Consider the following 12,500-nt stretch of genomic DNA (forward strand, 5'->3'; position numbering starts at 1 on the left):
TGACGAGACTAGTTTATTTATTTATTTATCTATTTATTTATTTATTTTCCTTCTTTGTTTATATTTTACTTTGTTTATTTCTATTTTGTTTGTTTGTTGATTTTTTTGGTTATTTGCATTTTTTTTGTTTGTTAATTTCTTTTTGGTCATTTGTTGTTGTTTTTTTTGTTTTGTTCTGTTTGTTTTTTTTTTTGTTTTTTTTGTTTTTTTGTTTTTTTTTTTTGGGGGGGGAGGGGTTGCTTTAGTTGATTTTAATTTATTTAAATTTAATTTTTTTTTTGTTTGGTTGGTTTGGGGGGGGGGTTGCTGTTGTTGTTGTTGTTGTTGTTGTTGTTGTTGTTGTTGATAATTTGATGAAAGTGAAATGATTTGCGGCGTATGATGACGTCTTCGTGGAAACAAAATAAAAACAAAAACAGGTTGTAAATATTAGATACGGTCGTTCTACCCTCACAGCACGGTAGGATTTTTAACTAATCTTTTAAAAGCACAAATAGCAACAACAAAAATAATACTGCTCCCTTGTCAAACATTGTCTGTTCTAGAGCTGTATTTGCGTAAAGCACATTCGTCAATGAATGAAGAATGTTTTGGACATCAGCCATGTCAGAAACTTGAACAGGAAAAAAAAAATAACAAAGAAAACACAACAGTATACATAATATTATAATCTTAATAAGATTCGTAACAACCCCCTTCTCCAAACACACACACACACACAAACACACACACACACACACACACACATAGACAGAAGAAGAAGAAGAAGAAGAAGAAGAAGAAGAAGAAGAAGAAGAAGAAGAATAAGAAGAAGAAGAAGAAGAAGAAGAAGAAGAAGAAACACACACACACACACACACACACATACACAAAACACACAACAAACAACAACAACAACAACAACGCCTAAATGAATTAGAAGATACGTTCCACAATGTGAGGAAAGCAAACTCCAACAAACCAATACAATAATATAATATTATTTCGCAACCATCCAGGTCAAGCAACTTTACTTTGTAACCATAGACAACAAATAATAATATTATAACCTCAGCGTCCATTTTCCATCCAACATGGCGGACTGTACTGTACTCTCGATTCAAAGTCACGTCCGTTCTCGCCCACATCTCGTCCAGTCACGTTCTCCAACCACACAAGCCAACATCTAACCGACTTAGCTTTCTCACCTTCCTATTTGTTTTAATTCTAATGGTCGTGGCCTTTTCACTAACTTTAAACAACGCAAGCAAGCAAGCTCTCCACAAAACGCAAACACAAACACTCGAGGATCTTGATTTTAAATAAATTCTGGGCTCAGGCCAACGTGAACTTATTTCCAGGTCTGACAACCCAATTCCTTATGTGATCAGAATGTATAAAAGTCAAAACACGATCAGATTTATAATGTTTCTCTCCTTTGGATACACTTTTATGCTCGTCGGAGAAATATCTCATTAGGGCGTCCGCCATTGTTCCGATAGTTTAGAACCAGTTACTATGCGTCATTAAAAGGGAAGTGACGTCAAGACTGTTTAACCCTATTTACTCGATAGAAATCTTTAAAAAAATGGTTTTATAATCTTTTTGATTTTCCAGTAATTTAAAATAATACATTCATCTCTGTACAAATCTAGAATTTGTAAGTTCAAAGTGGTGAAGGTGGTAACATTGATTTGTGTAAAAACAAACAAAAAAGAGGTGAAATTACAATGTTAAAATTTCGCCGAAAATGAAAAGAACACCGTGTAAACTCCTTTGATGTTTTATTTTTTAATGGATTTATCAAATATTTGAATAAGTTACACTTTACCGATTATTATCATTATCATTATTATTATTATCATCATCATCATCGTCTTGTCGAGAGTAAAATACATTGATACTGATAGCGCCCTAAAACACACGGTGCGTGTCAGATGAAGGGAAGAATCGGTCATAAAAATACGCCTGAAAGTCTCGGGTTATTTAGGTCACCGGGGTCTGATTGTTAAAACACGTCGTTTATCACAACTGGTAGGAATAAGATAAGGTCTTGATGATGAGAAAATTGTCATACTTTTTTTTTTTTTTTGTATTTCTTTTCGTTTATTTTTTATTTTCATTTTTTTTTTTTGGACTCACGTTTGTTCTTCATCGTACCTGTAAAATATGAAACAGATCAGTACGGACTCCCCTCTTACTCTTAAATTTACACAATACGTGCTCAATATATTTTAAAAAATGATATTGTTATTTTGTTTCGATTTACAAGTTTATTTACTATTTTCAATTTTAAAAAAAACAAAAAAAAAACTTGAGCTTCTATATAGTGCAATATCCACTAAACGTGCTCAAAGCGCTTTACAAGGGGTCCCTGGCTAACAGCAACATTTAACATTTAGGATCGACGGGACATGATGCCTGTTAGGCGATTTTACATTTTTTTTCGGACAGAGACAATGCTGTTAACGGTCAGGTGTCCTACCACTAGACCACATAGCCGCACATACGTACTCTTCTTCTTCTTCTTCTTCTTCTTCTTCTTCTTCTTCTTCTTCAAGTCTCAAGTCTGTGCCAGGCATCGGTGATCATGGTACGCCATTCATCTCTCTGATCAGATAACCTCAGAAAGTTAATATTACTCTTCTCTTTCTTTGTCACCCGGCTGTTCAAACTTTTCAAATATGTTTTTCTTGGTCTACCTTTACTCTTTTTAAAAATGATATTGTTATTTTGTTTCGATTTACAAGTTTATTTACTATTTTCAATTACAATTTTTGTGAAGTTTACTTCCCTTTCATATCTGTTCTGGTCCTTATTTTTCATCTCCACATTCTAAAATAAAATTTATGGTTAAAGTAAAATTAATTAGTGTACTTGTCCACCAATCAGTTAATCATTCTATTTACCCCCCCTCTCTCTCTCTCTCTCTCTCTCTCTCTCTCTTCCTTTCGCTCTTCCTTCTCTCTCTCTCTATCTCTCTCTCTCTCTCTTCCTTTCCTTCTCTCCTCTCTCTCTCTCTTCTCTCTCTCTCTCTTCTCTCTTTTCTCTCCTTTCTCTCTCTCTTCTCTCTCTTCTCTCTCTCTCTCTCTCTCTCTCTCTCTCTCTCTCTCTCTCTCTCTCTCTCTCTCTTCCTCTCATCTTCCCCTTTCTCTGCTCTCGCATGTCAGACAGTCTCGCTCTGTTTCCAATTAAATTTAAATAATATAGGCCTACTAGTTATAGTCATTTATTTATAATGTCGCATCTCCTCATCTTTCCCACAATAATAATAATAACAATAATATTGTCATTTCACGCATCGGAGCCTCACACACACACACACACACACACACACACACACACACACACCAACCTCGACTCCCTCCCATCCATACCCATCCATAACCATTAAATAGAACAAATCATTAGAAACATCAAATCTCTCCTACTAATCACAATCAAATCAACATCTCATTCATTCATAGAACTCTCGCTTTGAATTTTTTCCTCTCCCGTTCCGCACCTGTTATGAGAATTAAATTTTCAACACAAAAAATTATAATGATTTTTAATCCATTAACGGCGAGACAATATTATATATTTCTTTTTCTTCTAATTTTCAAATTATAATCACAGACTAAATAGGTTACCGATATAATAGATATTATGTTATAATATTATGTTATATATATATATGTTATAATTTACCTCATTGTTTGATTGGCTATTAAATTAAATTTTAAAAACCCAAAAAACTTGGAGCATTTTTGTGCGCAATAGCAAATAAACTTGCTCAAATCGCTTTATATGGGATCCCAAACTAGCAGTAACTCATAACAAGTAGGACGAGAATGACGTCTGTTTCGCTATATTAACATTTTTTCCGTCACAGACAACGCTGTTAACGGCGCCCAGGTACTATTTATAGAGAATGTGAGTAAAGAGCCTTTTTCCAGGAACTCTACTATGCGCCGCTCAGTGCGGAACTCGAACCCAGGAACTACCTTCCGATGGCGATTGTTATACCACAAGACCACAGACATAGACGCACAATTTCTGCGCTCTCTCTCTCTCTCTCTCTCTCTCTCTCTCTCTCCCCTACCTCTTCTCTCTCTCTCTCTCACTCTCTCTCTCCCCTACCTCCTCTCTCTCTCTCTCTCTCACTCTCTCTCCCCTACCTCCTCTCTCTCTCTCTCTCTCTCTCTCTCCCCTACCTCCTCTCTCTCTCTCTCTCACTCTCTCTCTCCCCTACCTCCTCTCTCTCTCTCTCACTCTCTCTCCCCTAACTCCCCTCTCTCTCTCTCTCTCACTCTCTCTCCCCTACCTCCTCTCTCTCTCTCTCTCTCTCCCCTACCTCCTCTCTCTCTCTCTCTCTCTCTCTCTCCCCTACCTCCTCTCTCTCTCTCTCTCTCTCTCTCTCTCTCTCTCTCTCTCTCTCTCTCTGAAATTGTTCAGATTTAATCAAAGGTTAGAGAAAACCCGAACCGCGCTTGTAACTGATCAGATTTAAATTAATTAATAAACCATCTGTGCTGGATATTGTCTACTTCTTACAATAACAACGTTGCTTGTGATCTCAACAAATACCATTGTAGCGTACTAATTTGGTTTTGGTACATTGAAAAGGTCAAATTGAAATAGTTCTCTCGTCGTCCGCCGCTCGTCCATCTGCTGGGAGCTTAATAAACGATTAAATGCTATTCATTGACCTTTATTTGAATTAAATATAAAATGTGACTCACGGCTTTTAATCGGTATTGTGTCTGGATGATAAAATGAGTAAGTAAGACGTAAGTACTAAGCCTCGCAGTCTGAATGACGCTTGCCGAGAATTGTGTAATTCAACCTCAGATTTTTTAAAACCTCGATGAATATAGCTGCTCTCTCCATCCATGTTTATAATTGTTTCCATTGGTCACGGTCCTGGACTGGAATTTTGAGGCTGTCAAGATCCTGTTATGACTTTAGTACGGAGGATACTGCAGCTTTTCTTAGCTCTTCAGGGATAAATTCGGCCTCATCTGAATCTAGAAATGTCTGATATCTAGAGATATCCTGGTTCTTACTTACTTACTTAGTTATCCGAACCAGCGACCACCTGAGCTCTAGCCCTTCGGTCTTGTACCATGACGCAGAAGTTAGACGTCTTTTGTAGTTGTTCCAGGTGACTATAAAGTGTGTTACTGATGCTTGGATTTGGTGGGAGGAATGTGCATCTCAGGTCTTCAAGAGGTTGACATTCAAGCAAGTCGTGTGTTACTGTTTCATTGTGGTGTTGACATAGGGGGCAGGAAGGGGGTGTGTCTTTTGTATATTTTGCTGGTTCAGGATAGTTACTATAGATGTTGATGGTCTCCCTACATATTTGTTGCCATGAAGGAACTATTCTGTCATAGAATAAGTACAGGGTTCATTGGAGGCTATTCAACTTTGGAAATAAACCGAATATGATTTCTTCTCGAACTGAATCTTTTATGTAGCATTGTTAGAAGCTAAAAACTTCTTCCAGACGTTGTCCCGATCGGTCATTTGTTTTTCAACCAGACGTGACCACCTCTTACTCCACCAGTAACACTTCACTGCTAAAACAAGACGCAAATTTGGGAACTTTCGTGATTTTCATACGAGTTTGCTTTAACCGGCATAGTTTCGTAGCCAATAAAGTATGTTAAAAATTTTACTTGCAAGAATTAACTTAAGGTTTAGTTATTGTTTCTTGTAAATTCTCGAATATTTTTGGTTTCTACTTTGTACTATACTGAAATAGCGTCGTATTTTTTCCGGATTTTTTTTCTCAATCTCTATTTTTACTTTTGTTTTTTTTTCTTTCTTATCGACACACTCTCCTATTTCACTCCAATTTTGCTTTTCCACCTCCTCCCCCCCCCCCCCCCATCTTCTTCCCAATCTTTCACCTTCTCTACCTTATATATTTAGTATAATTTTATAATTGGAGGCAGTAGAAGCCAGGAAACCAACATCCGTCCTACAATCGGCACCATCAGATAAATAAATAAACAAACACCAGGGAAAGACCCTGCCTGGGTGATAGCAAGGTGAGACAATCTGTGGTTCTAGACACACACACACACACACACACACACACATACACACACACACACACACACAGCTTGCATTGTTCTAGTTGAAGCAAGTTTGCTCACAGCAGACTTTTTTTTTTCCTTGCTTAGCTCGACACGAAGTGAACCTTTTAGCCATCAAGAGGACGATGCCGAGTTGAATTGTGTTGTTATAAAATCAGAATCTCAAGAGGGCTAACTCGTCACATAATTCTCATCCCCTTCTACCCAACCCCATGACGCTCATAAATAAATTTAAAAAAAAATAAAAATAACAACAGAAAAAAACACACCAAAACAAAAATCAAACAAACAAAAAAAAAAAAAAAAAAACAAAAAAAAAAAAAAAAAAATAAAAATAAATAATAAAAAAAAACAAACAAAAGACAAAAACCATAAACGGAATATAAGCTTCAAATATAACTTTACAATGATGACAATTCTTGTAATGACCAAAAAGAAAAAAGAAAAAAAAAATTCATGCAATCCACATTCATCATATATTAAATATTTGAATTAGCAATGCAAGAGGGTGAAATATTATAAACAAATTTAATGAGAAAAATTCGGACCGATAATTGGGAAAACAAATTATCATTAGGTTTGATGTTTTTAAATGGACATTGACTTGGCCTTTAAAGTAGCTTATTAATTAGTCTGTTCCTCAACACAATAATGGTAATATTATGCTGTTTTGAATTAAATTGTTTTTTTTTTTTCTGAACAGAGCTGTACCGGAACGGGCTATTCAGAATTGCCTTTCACCTCCATTAGATAATATTGTATTCTTTCTCATTGTTATATCTTTATATTATATCGTATGATCATTATAATGTGTGAAAAAGCTGGCTCGTCGTTTCCAGGGCGATGATAAACAACTCCTTCTTCTTCCCATTTTATTATTCCCCCCTCTTTCTCTTTCCATCACCGGCGTCTTATTACTTCCCCTTGGTGATAAATTGTGCAAGAGTTATTCTTGTTGCCTTCCAAGTGGAGGCGGTTTTAACACGTAATTTATGCGTCATTTGCATGGCCAGGATCTTGGAAGACAGATTTTCCACTCTTACGATGTTCTTACAAAAGACTCTTATTTTCAATTTGGCCATAAAATTTATACTGCTAAGATGGATCGATTCAAGTGGCCCCAAACTTGGCAAATATTCTCAAAAGGACACGTCATCGAAGTCTGTGCAGAGAGCTAATAATAATAATAATAATAATAATAATAATAATAATAATAATAATAATAATAATAATAATAATAATAATAATAATCTATCTATCTATCTATCTATCTATCTATCTATCTATCGATCTATCTATCTATCTATCTATCTATCTATCTATCTATCTATCTCCTATCTATCTATCTATCTATCTATCTATCTATCTATTATCTATCTATCTATCTATCTCTATCTATCTCTATCTATCTATCTATCTATCTATCTATCTATCTATCTATCTATCTATCTATCTATCTATCTATCTCATCTATCTATCGATCTATCCTATCTATCTATCTACTATCTATCTATCTATCTACTATCTATATCTATCTCATCTATCTATCTATCTATCTATCTATCTATCTATCATCTATCTTCTATCTATCTATCTATCTATCTATCTATCTATCTATCTATCTATCTATCTTTCTTCTATCTATCTATCCTATCTATCTATCTATCTATCTATCTACTATCTATCTATCTATCATCTATCTATCTATCTATCTATCTACTCTACTATCTATCTATCATCTATCATCAATATCTATCTATCTTCTATCTATCTATCTATCATTATCTATCTATCTATCTATCTATCTAATCTATCTATCTATCTCTATCTATCTACTATCTATCTATCTTCTATCTATCTATCTATCTATCTATCTATCTATCTATCTATCTATTCTATCTATCTATCTATCTATCTTCTATCTATCTATCTATCTATCTATCTATCTATCTATCTATCTATCTATCTATCTATCTATCTATCTATCTATCTATCTAACTATCTATCTATCTATCTATCTATCTATCTATCTACTCATCTATCTATCTATCTATCTATCTCATCTATCTATATTCTACTATCTATCTACATCTATCTATCTATCTAATCTATCTATCTATCTATCTATCTATCTATCTATCTACTCTATCTATCTATAATCTATCTTTCTATCTCTATCTATCTATATCTATCTATCATCTATCTATCTATCTACTATCTATCTATTTCTATCTATCTATCTATATATATTATATATTATTATATATATATTATATAATATATATATATTATATCTATCATATACATCACATATCTAGCACCGTCATTCATCTATTTCTACTTACATTTACATTTCACATCATCTTATAAATATTATAATACTAAACTTTATAATCATCAACAACATACATAATACTACACCCACCACACTTAAATACCCACCCCATTTTTACCACCAACTTAAAACTAACCCTTCTTACCTTTACGGCAACCTACTCCAGGTAGGTGAGATAGAATAGTAATCACCCGCTGTGCGCTATTATCGTTGCTTTCCCATGCTGGCCCCACATCAAAGGACTCGACTGCCATCTTGAAAAAGCACCCTGTTGTCACAATTATCATAACCCATTATCTCCCCCTGCCCAGAGATTTCCTAAACCACCCTCCAATAACAGTAAATTTACATTCTCGTTGTATGTACTGTACTATTATTATTCTAGCGATAGGTCAGAGTGAATAAAAGTACTGAGAAAAAGAAGAAGAAGAAAAGAGAGATAAAGTAGTATGTAAGACTGATGGCCAGTGACATCTCTACTACGATATCAATCTCTGAAAACAAACAAATAAACAACAATGCAACAAAAACAAAACAAAACAAAACAAAAAACAAACAGAAAAAACAAACAAACAAAAAACATTTTAAAAATGTTTGGCCAGAAAACTCGTCCTTCAAATTATTATAACACCGGCTAAAATTACCCCCATTTTGTAAGAGGAAGAGAAGGAGAAGGTTGTAGTTGGAGGAGGAGAGAGAATCATAGAGCGAGACAGAGAGAAGGAGAGGGAGCGAGAGATATATAGAGAGAAAAAGATAGAGAGATAGAGATAGATAGATAACTAGAGAGAGAGAGAGAGAGAGAGAGAGAGAGAGAGAGAGAGAGAGAGAGAGAGAGAGAGAGAGAGAGAGAGAGAGAGAGAGAGAGAGAGCAGAATATACTATAATCTAGAAAGAGAAAGCACGAATTCCTTCGAGACAGTGAAGCATAAATAAATACATAGTCCAAAGACAATGAATGGTAGGAGGGTGCCATTCATTCCAGATTCCAGATTGTTGATAGAGAATAAAATACCCATGCGTGCAATTGCTCGCTAACGTGCGCGTGAGTGATTCCAGTCTACCATAGAAATAAATGATGGTGGTGGTGGTGGTTGTAGTGAGTAGTAATGTGGTGGAGAGTGTTAGTTGGCTTAGAACTTATGATGCGGCGCGGCGATGGCTTCGCTCTATTTCTGCTCGCCGCTTAGTAATAACAATCGCGACCGAGGCCGCGACGTGCATGCGCGCATCGCGTCTGCCGCCCGCCCGCCCGTCTTCACCCGCCGTCGTCGTCACGCAAATTGCTCTAGTTCCTGTGATGCCGATTAGGCACTAATGCCGATCACTCTCGCAGAAATCGCGGAATCAAAAACCCACCCCCGAAAACAACAAGAGGGTTGTTGTGGTGTCTTTAGTGTTATAGTAGTAGTAGAAGTACTACTACACGAGAGACACAGCCCTAGTCATAGTAGTCGCAGTGGTTTTGGTTTTTATGAGTTTCTAAGTCTGTGTCAGTGTTTGTGGATGAGTTGGCAAAAGGAACAAAGATTATCACTGTTATTCTTATTGTGATTGTTATTATTGTTTTGGTTCAAGGAGAGAAATTAATGGTGCGCACCTACCTATACTACCTATGCACGACGACGCTAAGCAAGGCGAATGGAATTTGTTGTTACCTACTTTGTTTCTTGGAATTTGGAACTTAACGTAACTGTTTGAAGTAGTATAGTATTGTTATTATTAGTATTGATGTGTGCCTGTGTTTGTGAGTTCTTTGACTTTGGGGAAAAGGTAAGGAAATTAAAAAGTTATTGTATACTTTTTTTTTTTTGTTCATCAATTTGACTATTAATATTTAGTTACAATGTTGATTTGTTTTGTTTTGTTTTGTTTTTTGGTCATTTTGTTAGTCAACTTGTTAATATTTAGTTTGTAAAGGAGCACTGAAGTGTAAACTTAACTGGGCTATACTTTTTGTATGATTTTTCTAGAAGTATGGAATCCGTCCTCTGTCTTGAAAATGCAATCAACATAATCGACAACGTTTGCATGTGTTTGTGAGTGAGTGAGCGATTATATGTTTGTGTTGAATGAAGACGCGACGGTTCATTATGCGCGTTTTACAAATCAACAATGACAACGACGACGACTACAACAACGATAACAACAACAACAACAACGATATCAACAGCAACAACAATCTTAAATGTTACCCATTGCCTCTAAGCAGTAATAGTAATAAATGTCGATATGAACTATACTGTGAGCGAAATTAAACTTATACGCATAGACACAAACGTGGGGTTAATTCTTCTCATTTCGTTATGACGTGGAATTCTTCTTCTTCAACCAACAAGTCTGTACCAGACATCGGTGATCATGGTACGCCATTCATCTCTCTGATCAGAGATAATATTACTCTTCTCTTTCTTTGTCACCCAGCTGTTCAAACTATTCAAATATGTTTTTCTTGGTCTACCTTTACTCTTTTTACCTTCTATCTTTCCTGTGAGAGCAACATGTTCAATACATTTATGTCGATTTAGATTCCCTAAAAATTGCATTTGTGAAAATGACGGGAATAATTGCTTTCTATTTCATTATGTGTGTTGAACCCGTGACATCAAGAAGTCGGGGAGAGAAGGCTCAAGTAGTAAGACTTAAGATCTGCAGCGACTTTTTTTAAATTTTTTTTTTTTTTTTTTTTGGGGGGGGGGGGGGGGTCGTGGATAGGTAGCTCATACGATAGAAGAGTCACGGCCAGGCGGAGTTGTCGTACAAGTGAGGTCGCGGGTTCGAGCTCCCATCGCCGCTGCGAAGTTTTAATTCTTGTTGTCTCTGCACTTTCCTACTCATTATTGTGTTGACTGGCTCAGGTGCTATTTCAACTTGCAAGAATTTCCTCGCGCTATTTCTTACTTTCTTCTTCTTTCTTCTTCTTTTCTTACTTCTTCTTCTTCTCTTCTCATCTTCATCTCTTTTCTCTATCTTCTCATCGTCTTCTTCTTCTCTTCTTCTTCTCTTCTTCTTCTCTTCTCTCTTCTTCTTTCCTTCTTCTTTCTTCTTCTTCTTCTTCCTTCTTTCTTCTTTCTTCTTCCTTCTTCTTTCCTTCTCTTCTTCTTCTTCTTCTTCTCTTCTTCTTCTTCTCTCTTCTCTTCTTCTTCTTCTTCTTCTTCTTCTCTTCTTTCTTCTTCTTCTTCTCCTCTTCTTCTCCTCCTTCCTCCACTCCTCCTCTCCTCCTCCTCCTCTGTCGCCCTAGTCCTTCATCTCTTCTTCTTCTTCTCTTCTTCTCTTCTTCTTCTTCTTCTTCTTCTTCTTCTTCTTCTCTTCTTCTTCTTCTTCTTCTTCTTCTTCTTCTCCTCCTTCCCTTCCTCCTCCTCCTCCCCTTCCTCCTCCTCCTCCTCCTCCTCCTCTTTTTTTCATGTTTATCTCTCCTCAACTTGCCCCTTCTTCGATCTTTCAAAACTTTTTCTGAACTTGAAATGTGTTTGCTACTAGATACTGGGCTACTTATCTGAGTGTGGAATTTGAAGTATGAAAACTTGCTGCATTCATAACAGACTGTGCCAGTTGTCTCTGCTTACTACCTTCCTCGGCCTTATGAAACTTGCACAAAAACATTCTCACCTGAAACTGAAATAAATATTTTGAGAATTATTTTTACTACCTGCGATATTTTAAGAAGATACGTGGGAACGCCGAATATTTGCTTCTTTACTTTTAATGTCGTTGGTTTTGTCATCATAGAGAGCTCTTAGCACATTGAATTGTTTGAGAAAATAGAAACGTTAAAAGAAGTTTATTTACAAAGTGTGGTGTTGGAGTATTCTCGTTGTGACTAGTGTGACGGAATTAGCATTTCTTCCGGTTTCTGCAGAGAGAGAGAGAGAGAGAGAGAGAGAGAGAGAGAGAGAGAGAGAGAGAGAGAGAGAGAGAGAGAGAGAGAGAGAGGTGATCGCCAGAGTGATGATAATTTGTCGGAGGTACATTTCGGCGCGTCAAAATTAGACCCTTCTGTTGTTCGATTGAAATTGAAATTAATCGTGACGTGAATACTAACGGAAGAGATCATAATTCAACACTGCACATGTACTATGCGACGTTTGACCCATGGAGAA

The 12,500-nt window shown here is 36.1% G+C and overlaps 2 protein-coding genes across 13 annotated transcripts in view; one reads left to right on the plus strand and one right to left on the minus strand.

Annotated features, from left to right (window-relative positions):
- LOC144975943 (E3 ubiquitin-protein ligase PDZRN3-like) overlaps positions 1–12,500 on the plus strand; it is a 509,994-nt gene that overhangs the window by 347,384 nt on the left and 150,110 nt on the right. For 2 of the 12 annotated variants that reach the window (XR_013646000.1, XM_078920166.1), the window contains exon 1: positions 9,744–10,173. The exons of the other annotated variants lie outside the window; for them this stretch is intronic. Coding sequence is in view for 1 of the 2 variants with exons in the window: in XM_078920166.1 (XP_078776292.1) it covers positions 10,132–10,173 (42 nt within the window). In the remaining variant the exon portion in view is untranslated. Of the gene's footprint in view, positions 1–9,743; positions 10,174–12,500 lie in introns of those variants that run through there. 12 annotated transcript variants of the gene reach the window in all.
- Positions 1–12,500, minus strand: part of LOC144975946 (uncharacterized) — a 551,710-nt gene that overhangs the window by 41,143 nt on the left and 498,067 nt on the right. The gene's annotated exons all lie outside the window — the stretch shown is intronic.

This window comes from Berghia stephanieae, chromosome 6 (genome assembly GCF_034508935.2).
Source record: "Berghia stephanieae isolate SIO BIC M18660-M18661 chromosome 6, UCSD_Bste_1.3, whole genome shotgun sequence".
Classification (NCBI taxonomy): domain Eukaryota; kingdom Metazoa; phylum Mollusca; class Gastropoda; order Nudibranchia; family Aeolidiidae; genus Berghia; species Berghia stephanieae.